The following is a 25,063-nucleotide window of genomic DNA, read 5'->3' on the forward strand; positions in this document are numbered from 1 at the left end:
CATCAACTATAGTCACCATGTTCCACAAACATTTTTTTAATGTATATACTTTTTAAAGTGGTTCCCTTTCTTAACTGTATACTGTGGAAGTAGGCTAGTGTAGCAATCTGTCATGTAATTCACAGGCCGTTGATGAAGAAAATAACATTGCATAGATTAATCACATTTATAATCAAACTTTATAATCATTAATTCACATCTACAAGTTCCTGTAATCTTACTTCTAAAATGGAGTTTTATATTATATAAATGCTATAAAACAGATATACAATGCTAAAAAAAAATCATTAATTTGTTATGCAGAAAGCAACCATGGCATGATTTATTTGAATATAGTGAGCTGTACCTTCGGAAATATACGTTCTGGTTAATGATCTTCTACATATTTATTAGATCTTAAAGACATGATTTCTAGATGCTTTCCTCAGAGTAGTTGCCTTTCTCACTTAATGATCTGAAAGAAACTCAGGCGTGCATGGAACCCACTCACATACCTTCACAATCAGCAATGCTAAGACCTGCTTCCCTAAGAAAATTAGGAACACAAAACTGTACCTCCCCTTCAACTTCCCTCCTGTCCTAGCTTACCACCTGTTCTCTCTTCTGTTCCTCTCCTCTTTTCCTTCAGAGGAAACATAGCAGGCTAAGTAAGCATGCAGCTTCTGAGGCCATTATTGTGCTAACTCCTCGTTCTGCCACTTACTGCTTTGGGCTTCAGACAAGTAACAAACCCTCAGAGTCTCAAACTGGTGGTGAACACCTATCCCTAACCCAGCTGTGTAAGGAGTAAATAAATTTTAGTTGTTACATCCTCCACCTCCATTTTCATGACAATCAACCTACTTCTAACTATATCACAGTCTCCATATGGCACATACCCACTGCCTTCAAACCCAGGGTTACTTCCTAAAGGTCTATCGTCCTAATAAAACTGTTCTCAGGCTGCTGACTTACCAAACCCAATCACCTCTTCTCTCAGTGCTCAGCAGACTCCGCCTCTCTCTACTACTTAACAGTAACAACATTATTCTATATTCTCTTTCCCTTGATACCATCATCTGCTCTTCTGACCACCATCTCTTGTGAGTTCTCCAAAAGAGTCTCCAGCTATGATCAAATCATTCCACGTGGTTTAGATCACTAGTATCTGAAGCTTAACGTATGTGAAGAATATTTATCTTCTATACCTCTAGCCCAATAATAGTGTTCTTTACCTAGATAAATACATTACCACCTTTTCCAACACTTCAAAGAACCTTTAACCTCCACTCTCACTCAAAATACCTACTCCAATTTAATTATTTGTCAGGTTCTGCTTGACAAAAATACTTCCATTATTTACCTTACATTCTTCAGCAACCACTTCTACTGTTAATGTCCTAATTCAAGACTCTCTTCATTCCAGCCTGAATTACATGCAATAGCTAAACATTCTTTCCCTCAAATCTCTACTCTCTCTCATTATCCAACCACTATCTTATGTATTAGAGCCTTCACAACTCTTCAGAATCTGACTCAAACATCTGTTTTCAGTCCTTTCTTTCTTCTTCCTCACCAAAAGCTCTAATCACATGGGGCTCCTCACATTCTTTAAGTATGCCTCATGTACTATATATACATTGAAAACAACTTGACTTGTTTAAGTTTGGCTACTGCTTTATCATCAACTTGCAGAATATTCCAGATTTTCCTTAATTTTCTCTTATGTTTTATCTGTATCAACTACTACCATTGGTGAAGTCCATGTTTCCTTTTTGGTGACCTGCAGTAACTTATCAAAGTGGGTTTTTAAGTCATTACAGCTTTCTTGATCACTTTACTACTAACCTATCCCCTTTAAAAACTTTTTTTTTAAGAGCAGTTTTAGGTCCATAGCAAAACTGAGTGGAATCAATATAATTTTCAGTATGTCAGAGAGTTGGAATTTTATGTATGTAGCCTTCTCAGATTGGCTTCCTTTAATATTTTTTTCAAATATACTATTTCCATTGGGAAATTTATATTATAACGGTTAATAGAAAAGTCAAGAAAATATTTCTGATTTATAGGTTAGCTCTACTCACCAAGGGTTCAGCCATTACAACTTCAATTTTCTTTTCAGCTTGAACAGCAAATTCTGCAAAGAGGCTCTTGATGACATATTCACCAGGCTTGACATCTGGGTCAATCGTAATGCTTGACATGATGATACTCTTGTTTCCCAAAGTGGAATGAAAGCTTGAAGAAGCGTAATACTTACTCACTTTGCTGACTGGAGCTGAAGCTAAAATAAAAGAAACAAAAGAACTCTACTTTAATGATCAACTCAATGAGGCCTACCACTGCCACCCTATTTAATAGGCATCCTGCCCCTTTCCCCCATTCAGATCTCCCAACCTATATTACCATACTCTATTTTTGTCTATTATACTTGCCACCTCCTAGCATATAGCCCAACAAAACGATGACTCAGATATGTATTGTTTATTATGTACTGTTTTTCTCTGTACCTATTTTAATGTGAATCCCATAAGAATAGGGATTCTCTTTTGTCTTTTTTGTTCATTGATGAATCCCAAGTGCATAGAACAATGCCTAGCATATACAAGGTATATAATAAATACATACTAAATGAATGAATGAATTCTAAACAAAGTCATGTACCATGAAGGAAATAAAACAAATGTGAATAAATGAAACAGTGACCAGTTAGGGGATTGAAAGATACTACATTGGAGGAGAGCTTGGGCAGGAAAAGCTTCCCTGAAGAAGCATTTGAACTTAAATCTAGATCGTGAAAAAGAGGCAGCAAGGCAAAGGACCAGGAACAGAGAGCACAAAGTTGAGTGTGCACATTAAACAAAAAGAAGACCAGTGTGGCTGGAGCTCAAGGGAGGAAGCAGGGGTGGAGGACAATGTGAGACAAGGTCAGAATCATTTGCCTGAGATCAAAGTTTTAGAACTTTGAAGGGAAATTAGATTTTATTCTAAATGCAGTTAAAACTCAGTGAAAAGTATTATCTTGGAGATAATAGGATCTGGCTTCTCTTTAAAAGATCCTTCTGGTTCCTCCAGTGAATGGACTGGAAGAGGCAAAGGGAGCATCAGGAAAGCCATTAGAGAAATCCAGGTGAGATGGTCACAGTTTGGGCAAAGAGGAAGGCACTGACACAGGAGAAAGGAAAAGGATTGCTATCAAGGTGAACAAAAGCAATCAGAATGATTCATAGGGTTTTGTTCTAATCACTCAGGGAATAGTGGAGCCATTTCCTCAGATAAGGATGACACGGTGCCAGGCAAACAGGACACTGTGGCACAAAAGAGCACACACCACTGCATGCTTTTTTATATTCACAGATTTTGTTCTCTTAACCGCGTGGGCAATCTACCTGGCTTTCTATGGACAGTTTATCCAGTCACCTTGATCTTCCAGCCTGCTGCATAACACAGACCCTTCCATTTTCTAACTTCGCTTCTGCATCCTCTTTGGCCTAGAATACTCATGAAGAACCTGCAGATTTGTACATCTCTGTATCTCAACCTGATTTCCAAATATTGCCCTTTCATATGCTATCCTAGAAGTAAACCCTGCCTTGAAAAAGGAAGCAGAATACAATTATTCAAACACTGAATTTCTATTTGTATGTGTGTGCATAACTAAAGAACAAATTTATTCTAAATACTTACAATCCAGACTCATAAGGAACTGTCTGTCAACTAAAAGAAACCTACTCTACCAAACGTGGTATGTCAGAGTAACCTGTGATACATATACATACATGCACACGCATATATAAGGATGACCTTTGGTAACTCCAAAAGAAAGTTCTAGATAGTAATCAAAGTCAGGTTATGGCAGTAAGATCAGGAAAAAGAATTTTCAAGTTAAAATGTATGTATTTTTTTGAAAGACAGAACTTTCAAATGCTTAGCTTTCTTTCATGCCCTATTCATTCTCTTTACTTATTTTACATCTGTATTTACTTATTTTACACAGAATAATTTCCTCCAAGGTTAAGATTAAAAGTTATGTTTATATACTAAAAATGACATTTACATATTTAAAATAATAATCCAGAGAATATAAAAAACTGTTAATATTGAACCTAAAATATTTTTTATCACATCAAATCAAAATACAGCATGTATTGTATTCTAGTACCAAAATTATATAAGAACAATTCAAAACAAAAATTCACAATGCTTTGAAAACAGTACACATTATTATTTTAAACAATGACCTATTTGTTCACTCTGTTTCATGATCCAACATTGTGCATTATAAAGGAGAGAATCTGTTAACAAATGTCACTGTGAAAAAAGATGATCTTAAACTTTAAAGAATTATTTTGGATTTTTAAGTGTACTCTGTATCTGAATATAAAAAATGATTTAGGCAATTACAAAACAGTAAAAACAAAAACAAAAAACACTACTCACATAGTTTCTAGAATTTTAATTTACATTTTAGAAATAAAAATGAGGAGGAAATATTCTCAAGATTTTAACTTATGTAGCAGATACAAAATATAACTTTTCTTTTAATTAAGATTCATAAGATCGTAACAGAGCTATAAAGTTTCTTTGGCATTAACTTTACAATAAATGTAACTAATTAAGAAGCCTTATATCAGACCTAAGTACTTAAATTATAGACTTCAATGATGTATAAAATTTTTAAATGACAATTAGGCCTTCAAACAGTCTCATCAAAAAAGAAAAAAATTAGCTGAAGTGATCCCTCAAATAAGTTGCCTTTAATATTTTTTGCCTCCTAAAAAGCATAACATAAATTAAGCTTAAAAAAACTCTTTAAGAAATTTGCCAAAAAGCCAAAAATTTTAGGAAAAACCTATTTATTTTCCAAAAATATTTTCCAAATATTTTATCTTACAAGTATCTGCATTATCATCTAAAATAAAAATATGTCAAGTATGAAAAATATTTAAATCAAATAAATTTATTTATTCGATTGTATTTATTATTTTTTAAATGCCTGTTGAATTTATTAATACCAAAAAGTAACACTTAACAAATCTGCTGTTTGAAATTTCAGATACAAAACAATCTAATGTTGATAATATGAGATTGGCAAAATTAATTATTTGAATAATATAATAAACAATGCTGTAGAGACAACTGAAAAAGTGACATTACCCAAAAATACTGAACAGCACAGGAAAATGTTCAACATACAGAGTTAAGTGAAAACAGGACATAAGACAGTATGTATAAAAACCAAAATAAAATTAAAGAAAAATTTGGCAAGAAAAAATATTTGCAGCATAGAATAAATACAGAGTCAATCCTTTTATCTTCATCCACAAAGCTCTAATGAAATCAGTTGAGACCCACATCCCCAAAATGAAAACTGAACAAAAGACATGAACAAACAAGCTACAAAAGATAAACTAGAGGGGTAATAAACACGAAGTAATATTTAACCTTAATCATATTTTTAAAACATAAAAATTAGACCTTAATTTTTATCTGTGTGCTCCACTCCCCCCAACTGTGTATTTCACTATAATGTTCAGCTTTGGTGGAAGTATGTGGACCTTTCTCACATTCTGCTAACAGTTAAGAAACAGGGGGATCACTTCACACAAGGTAAGACGGCTAGTTTCCACTTCATTAAATTAATTTGATATCACCGGACTGCCTGAGATAAATATAATGTTAAAAAGTAATAGTTCTCTAGATGCTATTATAATTTGTTTTTAATTTGTGTAAGCCTAAGAGAGAATAAAGATGCAACTGTTAAGAGTGTAATTCTCAAGAACACAATTCAAGCACTGAATTATAAATTGTAAAAATCCAATGTCATATCAAACATCCTTGGACTATCAAACTACTACTAATAATAAAGCAAGACCTGAATTCTTAAGATATGGGAATTGAATGCCAGCCTGTCTATGCTTTATGTATTTGTACATAAAGTACAAATAAAAAATTAAATATGGCATTTTTAGACAGCTTACTCTCTATATAGCACTGAACTTATTAGCATATTTAATAAAACAATTACTATCTTTTTCAAGCTCATAAGACTCCTATACCCTTATAAAATATGTCTAAATTCAGTCAAGGAGAAAAGATAAGTAACCCCTAAAGTGACGGATGTTTGGTTTCATCATTTTGTAGCAGCCTCTTTTTCCTCTGCCTCCACTATCTGTTTAGGCACAGTACTCTACACAGTAATTTCCCTCAAAATACAGAGTGATTCTCAACAATGCTGATATTTCAGATAAGGATGGTAGGAGCTGGCAGACATGATTTCACAGTGGAGTCTGTGAAAGCTGCCTGCAACTTCCTCTCCCCTAAAAGTGGTGTCTTTAGGGATAAAAATTCCTACTTTATAGTCACAAACTTATATATATGTATGTGCATATTAATGCATATGTGTAAGTATAAATTTATATAATTCAAAAATATGCAAATTATATGCAACAAAGTTCCATATATTTGCTTACTATTACAATAATTACTATTTATATTGGCTAACAAAATTTTGATAACCTAAGAAAGAAATGGTATAAAGTAAATGGCCTCAGAATAAGAACAAATACAAAAACTTTCTCTGAATTTAAAAAGCAAAAGCAAAATTCTTAGTTTAAAAAGCAAGCCTATCCCAGCAAATTATTTTGTGGCTATCAACAAACTGATTTAGGAAAAGATACTTCACATCATATGTCTTCAGGGAAATAAATTAAAACAAGAGATACCAACCACTACACATGCATTCTAACGGCCAGAATCTGAACACTGGCAACACAAAATGCTGGTGAGGATATGGAACAGCAGGAACTCTCATTCATCACTGGTGGGAATGCAAAATGCTACAGCCACTTTGGAAGACAGTTTGGAGGTCTCTTATAAAACTAACCATACTCACAGACACTCTCCAAAGAAGAAATTCAGATGGCCAACAGGCACATGAAAAGATGCTCCACATCGCTAATTATCAGGGAAACGCAAATTAAAACCACAATGAGATATCACCTCACACCAGTTAGGATGGCCAACATAGAAGAGACTAGGAACAACAAATGCGGGTGAGGATGTGAAGAAAAGGGAACCCTCCTACATTGCTGGTGGGAATGTGAGGTAGTTCAATGTAAAGGAGTGGAAAGCAATATGGAGGTTCCTCAAAAAACTAAAAATAGAAATACCATTTGACTCAGGAATTCCACTCCTATGAATTTACTCAAAGAAAACAACTTCTCAGATTCAAAAAGACATATGCACCCCTATGTTTATCACAGCACTATTTACAATAGCCAAGATATGGAAGCAACCTAAGTATCCATCAGTAGACGAATGGATAAAGATGTGGTACACATACACAATGGAATACTATTCAGCCTTAAGAAAGAAACAAATCCTACCATTTGCAACAACATGGATGGAGCTAGAGGGTATTATGCTCAGTGAAATAAGTCAAGCAGAGAAAGACAAATTAATTCTTAAAAGCTTTAGAAAAGCAAAATTGAAGGAACAAAATAGCAGCAGACTCACAGACTTCAAGAAGTGACTAGCAGTTACCAAAGGGGAGGGGTAGGGAAGGCCGGGTGGGAAGGGAGGGAGAAGGGGATTGTGGGGTATCTTGATTGGTACACATGGTGTGTGTGGGGTCACAGGGAAGACAGTGTAGCTCAGAGAAGACAAGTAGGGACTCTGTGGCATCTTACTACACTGATGGACAGTGACTGTAATGGGATATGGGGGGACTAGATAATAAGGGGGAATGTAATAACCACATTGTTTTTCTTGTGAAACCTTCATAAGAATGTGTATCAGTGATACCGTAATAAAAAATAAAAATAAAATAAAATAAAATGTGCATGGGCCTACGAGTCAGGAGACAAGGGCCCTAGGCTTGATTTGGCTACTCAGTATCATAACCTTGGTCAAATTACTTATTCTCTAAAAGCATTTGTTTTCCTTCTAGAAAATGAATGAGTTGAATTACATCTCATCCATGGGTATGCAGCAGAAGGAACCAGACAATTGTTTTCCTTTTGTTCCCCTCTCCTCCTCCTCATAAAAATACTCACTGCCAGTGAAAAAGCTATTGTGGCAAACTTGTCTCCTCTGGCTAAACTTGAGCCTGGAGTTCAGCATAGGAGAGGCCTGAAGTGAAAATCTGAACCCCAGAATCCTGCAGGACCTCACCTGGCACAGAAGGACCTCACCTAGACCAGGGCATGAGGGAGGTAAACAACTGCACATAGATGGGCTGCCATCTTTGACTTCTGAAAAGCTGAGCAGAATCTAAATAGATTGGCTGAATCCTCTATACACCTGAGGCTGAAAGGATGGGAGAAGACAAGGATCTTAAAAAGACAACAGAAAAGACAACATAAAAGATGCTCACAGAAGCTGAGACTGCTTTCCCTTCTGTAGCTCTTGGGACTACACTTTAAAATACTGCAGTTATATGGCCCACACTCAATTAGTAAACAAAGAAATGTTAGCTGCACAATACTGATATCCAGTAGCCAGAGACAAAGAAAATAAGAATATTTCGCAACACCAGCCACAAATATCACTCTAAGTTTCAAAACACTAAACCTATTTCAATTAAAAACAGAAACTAAACAAAGATGTTGATTCTTGCCTTATTAATCAACACTATCATGGAAGTTACAGGATAGTATAAGTAAATGCAATCAATTATTGTCACAAATATTGCAAAGAAGACATAAAACTTTCTCTATTACCTAGCAATAGTCACCTAGAAATGAAAATCGATGATATCTTCTACCCACAAATACAAAATAGGTGATTTAATAAGAAAAGCATAAGATTTACACAGAGGAAAGCACAAGAAAGGACACAAAAGATTTGAACAAATGTTCAGACATATTTGTCAAAGGGAGCATTTGTTATTTTAAGTGTCAATTCTTACAAAATTAACATATTAGTACAATTCCAATTAAGACTTCAACACTATTTTGTTTAGATGGTACTTGATGAAACTATCTTAAGAGGATAGAGGAATAAATACCCAGGGAAAGCTAAAAAAAAGTATTTTAAAAAATACAAAGAATATTTCCTAAATCAGAAGACAACTATAATGAGAATATATTGTAACTATAAATGAAACACTATATCAAAACATAACTATATCAGAATATAATATAACAGTAATCAACTCAGTAAACATAAGATAAATCAGACTAGTATAAAAGATTAGAGAATACACCAAATCCAAGTAAGAATACTAACATGGACAAATCAGAGGGAAGGGAATAATTTATTTAGCAATAATGTTGGAATATCTGGCTATTTATCTGAAAAAAAATAATAAACTACATTCAAAAACTAAAGTTCAGATGGACATGAAGTTGAAAATTAATTCTTAAAAGCTTTAGAAAAAAATTTAGTAGTCAACATGTATAATCCAGGGCTGAAGAAACAGATGATCCAAAATTATAAAAAAGATGAATGCAACCAAATAAAAAATTAAAATATTAGTAAGGTAAATTATATCATAAACAAGGACAAAAGTTGTAAAAAATACAGACACAGAAAATATAAAATATTTAAAGTATTAAAAAATTACAAATTAATAAGAAAAAGAAAAAATAGAAAAAAATCAGCAAAAGATATAACTAGGCAATTCATGTAAGAACAAACCAAAAAAAGACAATATATGAAAAAGTATTCAAACCTTGTAGTACCCAGAAAATGCAAATTAAAGTAGTAACAAGCTTTAATTTTATACACATCAGACCGGCAAATACTAAAAAAGAATAATTAGACCCGTTGTTGGCAATGCACAAGGAAACTGAACCCATAACACACTGCTGATGCAAAGGTAATGTCCACCTAAACACACTGTCCAAACAGGCTGGACAAAAGGATGAGTATTTTGCCCCTGTATGCAGAGCATCACAGATATTAATTTCTTTGGTTTTCAGGATCTCCATGCAACTTGGTGATTACAATTCATTTAGTTTTGTATGATGTACCCCACAAGGAGAGCAAAGGCCAATCAGCCAGTTCTAGTAACATCCACTTGGTATATTTCTCAAAGTAAAATAGTAAGTTGGCAAACATAAAACTTTTCTCTGTCAGACTGTTTATTATAATGCCATTCCCAGAAAAATATTTTATAACCATTCTCAGCATTAAGGCAAAGTCAAGTTTTCAGACCTAGTCCCAGTCTTTGATGGCCTTATATGGTAATTCCTTAACTCAGGATCAAAATCTTTAGAGCAAGGCCCAGGAATCTGTATTTTTTTTTAAAAGTCCCCAACATGATTCTGATGGGCAGCCAAGGTTGAAAACTACTGACTTACACTCTTCTTCTAATGTGCAACAGTTGGTTCTACAGAATGATTTTATTTAAAACTAATTTTACTCATTAAAGTTTTAAAAACACCATAAATAAGGAAACCTATTTTTATAATTCCACAAATAATGTCCATCAAGCAATTCAGAGAGTGTGTTAAATAAATGCATGTCAGGAACAAAGCTCTAGGGAGCAAAGTGAAGGATCAATAAAGCAATTCAAAAACCTAATTTTAAAAAGTCATACATGATTCTCCTAGATCATACTAGAGATCTTGATGACCCAATTTTTCTCAGGGTTTCAGCCACTTCGTTTTACTCACTGTCTGTGCCTCAGACCACATATCTTGGAGCCCTGTTAATCCTGTCTTTCATCATCCATGGTTTCAAAGGCTGAAATTTCAGTGATGTAAGCCTTCACTGATTCTATCTATCCTGTGCCTTATGTTCAGTATCTAGTCTAGCCATCAGATCTCATCCCTACTGAAAGTAATCCCCTCTTCTTTCTGCATAGCTGAATTTTAAGCTCAGATACTAATAATAGTCTAGGCAGACTCCTGAGAAATCTCCCTTTACAGCTATCCCTGTCTCTTAGCAGATGAAATAGCAACTTCACACAGCAGCCAGAGTGACTACTTTCTATTTGAAACATACGAGGCCCTATTCATCAAACATGGTGATACACTGCCTTTGTACTCTGCATAAAAATGCTCTACTAACTTCAACTTCAAGAATACTGCTAAGGTTGTTTTATTGGATTCATCATTTCTTTTTTTTCCATCGTCTTCCTACATTAAAAATGACTCATTCACATATTGTTCCAAAAGTTTATGTAAAACCTTTTTTTTCCTTCTTTATTTCAAGACTTTATTTTTTAGAGCAGTCTCAGGTTCACAGCACAACTGAGAGGAAGCAACAGAGATTTCCCATATAACACCTGCCCCTACACATGCATAGCCTCCCCCATTATCAACATCTCCTAGCAGAGTGGTACATTTCATACAGTTGATGAGCCTACACTGATACATCATTATCACCCAGTATTCATGGTTTACCTGACAGTCCACTATTGGTGTTGTACACTATATGGGTTTGAACAAGTGTATCCATCATTATCTCATCATATAGTTTCACTTCCCCAAAACAGTCCTCTGGGCTCCACTTATTTATTGCCCCTCCCTCCAGCCCCTGGCAACCACTCATCTTTTTACTGTCTCCATAGTTTTCCTTTTCCAGAATGTCCTAGAATTGGATTCATACAGTATAATATGTAGCCTTTTCAGACTGGCTTCTTTTACTTAGTAATATGCATTTAAATTTCCTACAAGTCTTTCCATGGCTTGACAGCTCATTTCATTTTAGCACTATTCCACTGTCTGGATATACCACAGTTCATTTACCTATTCACCAACTGAAAGACACTGCGGTTGCTTTCAAGTTTGGCAATTATAAATAAAGCTGCTATAAACATCACTGAAGCTTATTTTAAATAGAAAAGATCCATTTAATACATCCAATGTAAATCTTTACTTGTTTTTATTACGTTGCTGCCATTATTACATGTTAATGGATATTAATTCTTTTTTTTATGAGTGCCTTTATAACTACTATCTGTATCATATGTGTCAATAAATATAACTAAAAATGCTGCTTCTAAAACAGTCCATATGATTTTTCTATTATGAATTACTATCACATTTACAATTCATTATCTTGTAGTACAAATAGGTCTGATAACTTAGAATTTGGCTTCTATAGCTTTTCATATTCAAACACATTTCTCTTTAAAAATTCTCTTTTTGTAAAAACCCTTAAAGTATTACTCATTTTATCAAAAATTTTTAAATTGGGAAATAACATGCATAATGAAAACCAACCAGTAGACTCAAAATAGAATTGTCAGAAATGCCACTGAACAGGCAGTGTCCTGTGACACCATGAAATTAACAGATTAGAAGCAGGAATAATCAAGAGAACAAAGCCATCTCATCTGGTAAATGTCTAGCAAACTATGTCTTATCAGTATGATAGTGAGATCATGAATATGGTTACTTCCAGAAGAGAAGCCTAAAAGAGTTACAGCCAGCAGGAGAACAAGCTAGAACCTAATAATGATCTGGGGCCTAGACACTGTGAGCCAGATACCTACCAGATACCATATTTGAAATATTTAGCAATCAGTTCAAAGGAGTAATCAGAACAGCTTCTGGCTATAAATACTAGTAAAGCCATAAGGATGCATAATGGCTGAATATCAGTTACAGGTAATAAGAAATCTAGTAATGGGGGCAGATACGGTATCTAAGTGTGGTAACAGGTAAAAAGCCCTATAGGGAGGTCAAAGAAAGAACAAGAGATGTTACGATAGCAAATGGATGTACAATGCAAAGTCAAAGACCAGGAAATATGCAGCTAGAGAGGGGGGTTAATCATTAAAAACTTATGTCAGCAGAACTTGATTCTCTTCAAGTCTTTGTTTCTGTTTTTGGATAAAAACTTCTTTCTCTTGAAGGGCAAAGCATGGTCCCAAACTTGGAGGAAATGGAGTACCAAAAAGTGTGACAAGGGAAGGCTAAGGAAGGAGGAAATGCCAATAATCAGAGGTGGAGGCTCTGACATGAGAATGGGTAGCAGCCTAGACGCTACAACCTATGAACAAAGTCAGGCCAAGATTCTGAATGAGGCTGATGCTGAGCCACCTATCTTACTTAGTGAGCTGGGTTCTCCAAACCCCCTACCTTAGCACAGGACAGCCCAGGGCATAAAAGTTAAGGATATCAGGGTTTATGCAATCATGGGTCTGAAACTTACCACAGAAATCACAGTGACCTTTATGAATACTCTCAGACACCTATGAATACTGTGACCAGCTATGTAGGATTTCCCTGATTTCAAATTTTGTATCTCATTATTCTAATATTTACCAATGAAAAATGTTAAAATGAATCATGAAATCAAATGCTTATTGAGTTAGATAATCAGCTGTACCTAACTTCTCACAACACAAAATGTTCTGTCCTGAGGATAAAATGTCTCTTTTGTCAAATGAACTAAACAGAGCTCAAGAAGATAGAATTTTTGTTTTTTTAATGAATAAAGCAGACCTATGATTCCTCAGTTCAGGATGTGCAGCTAGGGACTCTAAATTCGGGAACCATCACAGAACTGACACTGTTCACTTAAAGCATAACAAGTTGGCTTCCTTGTCTAGGTTTCATTTCCTCAATCAGATTTCTCTCAGGAATGAGAGGGCATTTTGGCAATAAGCAATAGATGATTCATTTCTATGATGACCCACATTAACTGTCAATGGAATTAATGTCAATGAGAAGATAAATTATCCTACCAAATTCATTTAATAAAAACCTAGTTAAAAATCTCCTTCACCTCCCATATCTAACCCAAGACCTATTGTTCCTACCTTTTAAATATTTCCCATATCCATGATTAAATGAGTTGGTATTTTGTAAAGCACTTAGAAGAGTACCTACCCAAGCATTATATTCATGCTTACTAAATACAGAAATAACATTTCTTCATTCGTTCAATTTTCACCTCGTATCTGGTCTACTGCAGAAGTATTCTCATTTCCCTGCATACACAGCACCACTCTCATCACTCTTCTCTGCCCCCACCCCACGAACAATGGAGGCTGGGGAAATCACCCAACCACCAGCACACAGCCCATCAATGGGTTCCCCATGGCTTTAGGTTAGAGAACAAAATCCATAACAAGGTCTTCAAGATTTCACATGGCCTGGCCCCTGTCAACCTTTCCAGCTCATAGCCAGCACTCCTCCCTGTCCCCACACCTCTCTGCTCCAGCCAAACTGGCTGTATTTTCTCCAGCACATGATATCCTTTCTGCCCACCTGCCCTTCCCCCAAGCTGTTAACTATTGCTTCTTTCAGATTTTGCTGAAGTATCAAGGAAGACTTTAAATCAAATATGAAGGATTAAAGTAAGTTAGCTAGATAAAGAATTTTTGTGTAACATACAGCATGGTGACTGTAGTTAACACTATTGTATTATATATTTGAAAGTTGCTAAGAGAGCAGATCTTAAAAGTTTTCATTATAAGGAAAAAAACATTCTAACTGTGTGAAGTGATGGATGTTAAATAATCTTATTGTAGTAATCATTTTGCAAAATATATATGTATTAGATTGGTAAAGAAGAAGTCAAACTGTCACTATTTGCAGGTGACATGATATTGTACATAAAAAACCCAAAAGACTCCACTCCAAAACTACTAGAACTAATATCGGAATTCAGCAAAGTTGCAGGATACAAAATTAACACACAGAAATCTGTAGCTTTCCTATACACTAACAATGAACTAATAGAAAGAGAAATCAGAAAAACAATTCCATTCACAATAGCATCAAAAAGAATAAAGTACCTAGGAATAAACCTAACCTAGGAATAAACCTAACCAAGGAAGTGAAAGACCTATACCCTGAAAACTACAAGACACTCTTAAGAGAAATTAAAGAGGTCACTAACAAATGGAAACACATCCCATGCTCCTGGCTAGGAAGAATTAGTATTGTAAAAATGGCCATCCTGCCCAAAGCAATATACAGATTTGATGCAATCCCTATCAAATTACCAACAGCATTCTTCAATGAACTGGAACAAATAGTTCAAAAATTCATATGTAACCGCCAAAGACCCCGAATAGCCAAAGCAATCCTGAGAAGGAAGAATAAAGTGGGGGGGATCTCGCTCCACAACTTCAAGCTCTACTACAAAGCCACAGTAATCAAGACAATTTGGTACTAGCACAAGAACAGAGCCACAGACCAGTGGAACCCAGACATTAACCCAAACATATATGGCCAATTAAATATTTGATAAAGGAGCCATGGACATACAATGGGGAAATGATAGTCTCTTCAACAGATGGTGCTGGCAAAACTGGACAGCTACATGGAAGAGAATGAAACTGGATCACTGTCTAACCCCATACACAAAAGTAAATTCAAAATGGGTCAAAGACCTGAATGTAAGTCAGGAAACCATAAAACTCTTAGAAAAAAACATAGGCAAAAATCTCATGGACATAAACATGAGTGACTTCTTCATGAACATACCTCCCCGGGCAAAGGAAACAAAGGCAAAAATGAACAAGTGGGACTATATCAAGCTGAAAAGCTTCTGTACAGCAAAGGACACCATCAATAGAACAAAAAGGTATCCTACAGTATGGGGGAATATATTCATAAATGACAGATCCGATAAAGGATTGACATCCAAAATATATAAAGAGCTCACACACCTCAACAAACAAAAAGCAAATAATCCAATTAAAAAATGGGCAGAGGAGCTGAATAGACAGTTCTCCAAAGAAGAAATCCAGATGGCCAAAAGGCACATGAAAAGATGCTCCACATTGCTAATCATCAGAGAAATGCAAATTAAAACCACAATGAGATATCACCTCACACCAGTAAGGATGGCTACGATACAAAAGACAAACAACAACAAATGTTGGCGAGGTTGTGGAGAAAGAGGAACCCTCCTACACTGCTGGTGGGAATGTAAATTAGTTCAACCATTATGGAAAGCAGTATGGAGGTTCCTCAAATTGCTCAAAATAGAAATACCATTTGACCCAGGAATTCCACTTCTAGGAATTTACCCTAAGAATGCAGCACTCCAGTTTGAAAAAGACACATGCACCCCTATGTTTATCGCTGCACTATTTACAATAGCCAAGATATGGAAGCAACCTAAATGTCCATCAGTAGATGAATGGATAAAGAAGATGTGGTACATATACACAATGGAATATTACTCAGCCATAAGAAAAAAACAGATCCTACCATTTGCAACAACATGGATGGAGCTAGAAGGTATTATGCTCAGTGAAATAAGCCAGGCCGAGAAAGACAAGTACCAAATGATTTCACTCATATGTGGGGTGTAAGAACAAAGAAAAACTGGAGGAACAAAACAGCAGCAGAATCACAGAATCCAAGAATGGACTAACAGTCATCAAAGGGAAAGGGACTGGGGAGGATGGGTGGGAAGGGAGGGATATGGGTGGGGAAAAAGAAAGAGGGCATTACGATTAGCATGTATAGTGTGTGGGGGGCACGGGGAGGGCTGTGCAACACAGAGAAGACAAGTAGTGATTTTACAGCATTTTACTATGCAGATGGACAGTGACTGTGAAGGGGTCTATGGGGGGGACTTGGTGAAGGGGGAGCCTAGTAAACATAATGTTCTTCATGTAATTGTAGATTAATGATACCAAAATATATATATGTATTAAATCATTACATTGTACACCGTTAGCTTATAAAATGTTGTGTGTCAATTATACCTCAAAACTGGGGGAAAAGTTTGGATGTGTATTTGCAGGGAGGGGGCTTATTCTTACTACTCTTTAACTTATCTGAGCCCCAATTTACTCTTCTATGAAAAACAGCAATTTATCAACTCATGAATGGATAAACAAAATGTGGTATAGCCATACAATGGAATATAAGTCAGCCATAAAAAATAACGAAGTACATGCTACAAACAGATGAACCTAAAAATATGGTAAGTGAAATGAAAAGAAAAGGAATACCTATAGTATGATTCCATTTATATGAAATGTCCAGAGTAGGCAAATCCATACAGAAATATAGATTAATGGGTATGAGGTTTCTTTTGAGGGTATAAACATATCCTAAAATCAGGAAGTGGTGATGGTTGAACAGCTTTGTGAATACACTAAAAACTACTAAACTGCACACTTTAAACTGTTGACTTTTATGGTATGTGAATTATATATACAACTAGCTACTAATTTAAATAGCAGTAAGTTTTCTTCATCAGATTTTCAAGATGATTACCTGAGATTTAATGAATGTATGTGCACATAATTTGCTGTACACACACAAATGCAGGTAGTATGTACTTACCACAACACCAGACCCATAATTACTCCAATAAATGGTAAGTGTAATGTAATGTAAATAATTTTAATCAAGTAATACATGGATTTTAATGCAAATTTACATAAATGCATAATTGTGCTTTTTAGGATTGGCTTTTACTACCTCTGCAATCCAGGAAAGACATCTGAACATTAAAAACTCCAATTGTGACCTTGTTCGTTGTGCAAAAATCCAGGTAACTTATGCAAATTTAGTTCCTTAATACCACATCTTATTCACCTTCTAATTTATAAAATTGTGGTTAAAGTTAGTCAATTTATCTCTTCTGTGTCTGCAATAAAAACTGAATTCTTTGAAACACTAGCTGCCCTAAGATTATGTATGCAAAATTAAATCTATGAATTAATATGTTTACAAGGGTATTATATTGATAATAAGTGCATCTGTGACCTTAATTAACATTGCAGATACATAACGGGATAGATCTCAGTAGTGAATCTTGCCTTGTCGTCTCAATTTTAGGAAATTAAGCCCATCTTTTAAATGATAACATCCTCACCACACAGCTGGTTTAACAGAATGTTCCTGACTCTGTTTTTAAAAGAAGTAATGCCTAAAACTATTGGCAAAAAGACAAAATCTTGAATTTAGACCATATGAATGTCACTTCATTGTTTCTACTGAAATAAATAAGCTCAACTATAATCAAACTTCAGCAGCACCGCATCACCATTCTGCCAGTTAAGCAGCCTTGAGACCAGATGGTCTCCAGCGATTAATATAAAGTGTATTTAGCAATATTATTTAATAGTAATACAAATCATAGCAAATGCATCTTGTAAGCATGAAACATTATGTTCAATGGGAAAAATTCATAATACATACTGCTATTAAGTTCAATGACAAAAATCAGATTTTTCTTTGTATCTTTGGGGAAATAGGGGCAATACTTGAAATGTCTAATTTATTTAATGGAAAAATTATTTGCCATTTCTTTTTTGTTTTACAAAGGCTACTAATAAATCAGGTTTTTCTCTGTTCTTTCCAAGAAACTCACTAAACAGAACTTAGCAAAACATACATTTTTTAAATCACTAAGGCGTCATTTTATGCATTCCTGATTCAATAACCGTTCCCGTGAGAGGCATCGCTAGTATAATAATAATCACATAATATAAGAGGGGTCATATATTTCTCCTCCTACCTTTTTTCCTATTATTAATCCATTCCAACAAAAGCGACTGCATCTCTCAGCTTTCTCTCAGCTTTCTATTAACTGCCTGCACATTTACCGTAACTTAACTAAGCATTTAGTATACAAAGAACAAAAAGACAATCAATCTATGCCCTTTAGGAGCTTACACTGAAGTACTTGAGAAAGACAGGAAACAGGGTCCTAAGTGTAATGACACAATTATGTTTAAAGTTAAGAACAGAACAGAAGCAGCATTAAGTACCTGGCTGACTCAGGAAAGGATGGGTCTTCAAAGCATTCACTGTGCAGCAGACAAAGGGGTGGAGGTAGGGAGTAGAGGGGGTGCATTTAAGGCCAAGGTTGCCGCAAATACAAAGGCAAGCATGCTCTAGGCAAGACAGGCAACACAAAGTGAGCACGGCCTGGATGACGAAATGCTTCATCCCACAGGGAGAGAAAAGTCTGAAGTAAGGAGGGGAGAGTCTAACAGAGTGAGTGTTTAGAATGATCCCAGGGAGCGATGCAGAAGACACCAGCAGGACAAGAAGGAAGCACTGGCAAGGCCCAGGTGAGAACGTGGAGGGGTGTGACCCAGGGCAAGGGGCTGTGACCACAGAGGCAGGAGATAATGAGGAAAGTCAGAGGCAGAATGACAAGTCTTGACAAAACACCTGAAAGAGATGGGGGTGGGGGTTAGAGAGCAGGGGCGAGTGAGGGGTGTTACCCAGCCCAGCTATCTATCTCAAGGAGACTATAGATGGCAGTACTGCCTGCTATGGTGGGGGACATGCTATCATTCAAAATTAAACTCAAATTCCCTTCCAAGCCTTCTCTGTCCCCTGTTTATAAGGGCATTTGATAAGGAATCAGTATGATTCCTTCCATCTCGTACTCTGCTCTTCACGCGTGTGACAGTCATTTGATAAGTCATCATGCATATGCAACACTCTGATTTAACTTCCTTACTGCTAACTTTTCATGTTTACTTTACTCTGACTGAACTAGAACTCCTTAAGGGCAAAGATCACATCTATCTTTTACAGCACAGTATATGTTCAATTAACACTGCTGAAGTGACATGTTAACAAAACATCCCTAGGAAGACACAGATTATTATTGTCCTTTGCTAGGGTCTCGAAAATATTTGAATCCTTTCTTTTTAAAATACAACAGGGCTAAGAGAAGACCAAAAACAGACAACCACAATGTTGGTGAAATGACAACACTCTTCCACTTTCCAGGGCTAAGCAGACATAGGTAGGGCCTTACTGAAGAACAGTGAGGCGAGTCATGTCTTTTCAATATTAACTTACTGCTTTACAACTGTAAAAACACCTTCAAGAGATATGTTACCATGAATGCTGGAGGGTAATGGGATGCCCATAAAGTGAATCGTTGTACTAATAACAGCTATCAACAAAGGCTTCACAAACATCTGGTTTTGGTTCACTCTTGGATTCAAGGAATATGATTACATGAGAGTTGGCTGTTACTGGTTACAGAGTTCAGGCAATGACATGTAGAAATATTTAAATGCTCACAAAACTAAATAACCACAGTTTGCTTAGATACTTGTGAACTAAGATTTCATAAGACACCTGCTCTGACATAACACACTGTCACTATGTAAGATGTCATTAATTATTGCTTCATTCTCACGATAAAAATGTCTTACTATTTTTTAAAAAGTACTTGGTGAGGATGGGGGAAGGAAGAAGGAGGAAGGAGGAAAGATTAGAAACCATGGTCTACTTATTTTAGTAAAACTGTGTTCTGTATTACCCTTTTAAGTAGTAAAAAGTATTTAATTTAAATTAGTCGGTAATTATAATTCTCCCAATATTTTAACTATATATATTATTCACTTAGAAACTTCCCTAGAATGAAGATACTTTCTGCCATTTGGCAAAACAGTGTCTCCATATGCAAGGATCACTCACAGATCAAAAACAAAAGAGATTGCATAGATTATAAATGCAGTTTATTTGGTATAATACAAATCTCTTCATATTATATTATGTAAGGCTTTATCTGAGGGTTTTTCCCCTATTTCAACATTTGGTCTTTTTTATGTTATTTGCTTATAAAACAAAACTACACTAAATAAATATTTTGGTAGGATTAACTGGAAAAAAATTAGATCCAGTCTCTCATACTTTATTCATTAGTCTGCTCAGGTCCCAGGAGGGCAGTTGGGAGCAGGAACCACCGAGTTGTAATTCCAGTTCACTGCCACAGGATGACCTTGGAAAAGTCACATCTTTGTTTTCTATACATCAATTTCCTTTGGGCAAAACAGACTATAACACACTATTTGTTTACTTCACTAACTTGGTGTCATAAGACTGATACAATATTGGCAAAAAAAAAAAAGAGAAGAAAAACAGACTAGGTAAATAATTTCTGTAACTGCTTTAAGATTTCAGAGAAAAGCAGCATTGGAAACAAAATCTATTTCTGCAAAATCCACAAATTAGGAAGGGAATTATGGACAAAGTAATAGCTAAATGACACTAATTTTACTGACTTACCTGAACTTTGAATGTATGTATGTCATCCTGAATGTTCTTTACCAGAAAATTCACTATGTATGAAATTACTCCTTGTAACTTCAATTACAGGACTACAGGAAAGTTATGATCCTTATATTACATTGTCTGATGCCTTAAGATAGCTGGTATCAGTTGAAACAACCTTTCTGTGCTAAGAGAACTAGGGAATAGTACTGGTATCTGATAACCCTGAAGAAATCAGAGTCTGTAATCTTTTTCCCCCATTTTTCACAACTGAGAGAAACTTTGCCAGAAAGATACAAATTAACAAGAAAGCCAAGGCTGGCACATTTTAATCGAAGAATAGCTAACTGCTGATGTTACAACTGTCTAGTGTGTACACATTTACATTTTCTATCTTAGTGATTATCATTCAACAAAACATTCATGTTATTTTCAACAGCTTTTATTTTATCTGGGTTGATGTAAAGAATTAGCATGCAAGAAATGGCATGATCATACCTCAGCATTTCTCCCAGTTAGGCATTTATACTCACAGCTGCTGCTCCAGGACTTTAACAAGGACTTTATGCTAATTTCAAAAAACACAGAATCCTGTAGACTCAACATTGTGTCTCCACTGGCTGCACTGGCAGCAGCAGGAGCGGGTTTGCTGATCTCACTCCCCAGGCCGCTGGTCCCTCTCCTCTCACAGGCAGCAGTTTGGCCCACAGTGTCTTGGCTTCATTACCATGCAGTCTCGCAGTGACGCACAACTATAGTGGAAGCACTGCTGAATGCAGATGAACCATCCGGTGGAATAAAAGCTTATGAGCTTATTGTAAGTGCCCGAAGGACATTGTCACCTTTCTTTATGTAGACACACCCCTGGCCAAAATTATCTCCTCTGTGCATGTTCCTGTTATCAGTTTTGATGAGCTGTGTCTCCAGCTGCTTTCATTGTAGCCACTAGGGCTAATAAACAGACAAGGATAGAGAGCTCTGCCCTGGACGCCAACTTTTCTCACAAGCTAAAGGCTTTAGAAATTAAAATGAATTCGGATCCAACATGATCTTTGAATCTCTTCCTGTAAGAGCTGACCCATAAAGAACTATATCGGAGATATTATCCCACTCCAGTATCAGTTTCTCCAGGCAATTTTTGTAGTAAATGTTCTCCACCCCTCTACAGTCCCAGGCAGTAAGCAGTGACTTTCTCAGTGTGTTTATGATGATGCCGAGTGCGCTGGCTACTGGAATGAAAAGATGATGTCACGAATGCTATGGCTGAGCTCCCTCAGCCCTCTAAAACTGCTCAGCTCAGGATAAAGTTTCCTTTGCTGCATGCTACTTATTCAAAGGTGAGAGCTCTACGATAATAATGGGATTATTTTAAAACATAGAGTCTCCCATTCTTCATATAGCATGTAATTCCCCTGAAAATCTTATAGTCAGAATATCAACTAATAGCAAGGAATCTTCTGGTCAAATGCCCAATTTTAAAACTTTATTCTATAGAAACTGTTTTAAAGCTGAAAACTGACACTGTTAAAAGCCTAATGGCTCTTCAAAATAGTAGAAAAATTTCACAAATTGGACAAAAAATAATATCAGTAGAAATGTCTTGACCTCATAATTAGTTTACCGTTACTTTGAAGGTCAATGGGGCATGTGTTTCTCCATATGTGGCAAAATATTTATATCATCCATCTATATCACTGTATTTATATTACCTTTAAATACCTCAATGAGTAAGGAAATTCACTGATCAAAGTCATAACTGAATAAATTTATTCACAGCCAAATGACTAGGTACTGTATGAAAAGCTAAAAGAACTGTTAATGCTTCCATGAATAAGTATCATAAACTAAGGGAAAAAGATAAGCATATTTATGATTACATATTCAGTGGTAATATTACTTTTGGGAGTGTCATTTATAGTTTGTGTTTCTTCAGAGCAGTCCATGAAATCTGGAATAAGTCTGAGCCATTCCTACTCCTGAACAGGCCGCAAGGCTAAATTCAAACCAGGGCTGCAAAGGCTTAACACACAGAACCTCACCACCACACTACCACCGTTATGCACATCTTCTTGATCAGAGACATCTCAGAAACAGTCAAAAGCAGGTTTCCATTTCCCCTGGTCTAATGGAACACAAATGCCATTAAATCCCCAGACTCAGAACTGAACCATGTAAATAAGCAGACAAGTTAGGAGACATACACCTAGATGTTTTATCATGTTTTTTCTACTCCAATGAGCTAAGTCTATTAGTCTCACACAAATCTTAAAAACTACTTAATATTCTTTGGCTATAATGTTCCACCAAATTAACCAATGTTTATTCCTAATAAGCCTTTATAAACTATAATGAGCAAAACTGTCAGACAGAATATCAGAATATAATAACTTTGGGGAATGGGGGTTAAATAATAGGTGATTTTCTTACAACCTTTAACAAAAAAGGAGTTTCTTCTGCTTAAATTTTATCTATATGGATCTGAAAGAGGAAGTCAGAACCTGAAATTTCTATTATATCTAACCAGTATGTTACTATGTATATATGGCCAAAGCAAATCAACAGGTTCTTTGGGACACAGATGCCTAAAAATAATGTCAGAAGGAAAATTAATTTTGGAAGCTCCATTTTATACCAAGACTTCCTTGTAGACAGAAGGTGAGTGAAAATGGCACTTTTTCACTTACACAGAGAATAATTCAATAGGCCCTTATGGACAGGGCCTCAACTCTGAACTTTATTCTGAAATGTAAAGAATAAAATAAATATTGTCACTATTCCAATTATTAATTATGTTAAAAAAGGCTGGTGGAGTAACTATTTCCTTTCTAACCCTTCCCAAACTTATATTACCCAATTCACTGAAGTATTGGCCAGGAGAACTACATATGCACACAACAGTTCCTTTAGAAGACCAGGGCAGAGTTCTATTGTATTCTGAATGCTTTCTCAATTCCTCACTTTCTAATCATACTTCTAAATTACATGGATAATAATACTCTAACTATTCTTCAAGTGAGTTCTCCATTCTGAAACTATCAATTTAATCACAGAAAGAAACATATAGCCTAGAGCTTATTGCAAGCTTGCCAAAAGACCACTCAAAATGTCAGTCTTCTATTTTATTCTTTCTATAAATTCACAGTTCTCCAAGTTGGGTCATACATGTACATTTTCTGCTCTCATCATCATAAAAAGATAGCCACATAAATCATTTCTCAATGGCATATCTTTGGCAAAGCAGAAAAAAATCGATTTTGGATAGCTTTTTTCAAATATACTTCTCTTCACCTTTTAGAGTATATTTTAAAATGCTTTTAAAGTGATAAGATTTAGAATTCTTTTAAGAAATTCAGAATTTCAACACTGTCGGCCTTTGCTGAGGTCCTCTTGGCATGGGCTCATAAAGCACCAGGTGCAAAAGATGCCCAAGGCAGGTCTCTTGCCCTCAGGGAGTTAGAAAGTAGGTTTCTCTCTTTCTTTTCATCAATTTCCATGCAATTCTATAACCCTTTCACTGCTATTTTAAGGATTCATAGAATGAGTTACTTGCTTTACATTGCTAAGTAGAAGGTAGATATACCAAGAGAGTGTGTACCAGGAAAATTACCAGTAAATACTACAAAAATATTGTCATTTAGATATAGGTTCTGATTATATATTAATACTGGCACACCTTATTTTATTAAGCTTCACTCTATTGTTCTTCACAAATATTGTAGCTTTTACAAATTGAAAGTTTGTGGCAATCCTGCATCCAGCAACTCTTTCAGCTACAATTTGAAAACAGCATTTGCTCACTTCAGTGTCTCTGTGTCACATTTTGGTAATTCTTGCAATATTTCAGATTTTTTCATTATTATTCTATTTTTTTACAGTGTTCTGTGATCAGTGATCTATGATATTACAATTGTAACTCTTTTGGGGCACCAAGAAATACAGCCACGTAAGACAGAAACTTAACTGATATTGTGCGTGTTCTGACTGCTCCATTGACTGTCGGTTCCCCCACCTCTCTCCCTCTCCTCAGGCCTCCCTGTTACCTGAGACACCTATTGAAATTGGGCCAAGCAATAACTCTACAATGGCCTCTAACTGTTCAAGTGAAAAGAAGAGTCACACATCTCTCACTTTAAAATGAAAATATAAATGATCAAGCTTTAGTGAGGAAGGCATGTCGAAAG

At 35.7% G+C, this 25,063-nt stretch overlaps 1 protein-coding gene across 8 annotated transcripts in view; it reads right to left on the reverse strand.

The window, feature by feature from the left end:
* FRYL (FRY like transcription coactivator) overlaps positions 1-25,063 on the reverse strand; it is a 295,403-nt gene that overhangs the window by 150,420 nt on the left and 119,920 nt on the right. For all 8 annotated transcript variants that reach the window (XM_057502200.1, XM_057502204.1, XM_036892566.2 and 5 more), the window contains one exon: positions 2,064-2,263. In XM_057502200.1, the coding sequence (XP_057358183.1) occupies positions 2,064-2,183 (120 nt within the window). In that variant the 5' untranslated portion in view covers positions 2,184-2,263. The remainder of the gene's footprint in view (positions 1-2,063; positions 2,264-25,063) is intronic.

This window comes from Manis pentadactyla, chromosome 5, assembly GCF_030020395.1.
Source record: "Manis pentadactyla isolate mManPen7 chromosome 5, mManPen7.hap1, whole genome shotgun sequence".
Classification (NCBI taxonomy): Eukaryota; Metazoa; Chordata; class Mammalia; order Pholidota; family Manidae; genus Manis; species Manis pentadactyla.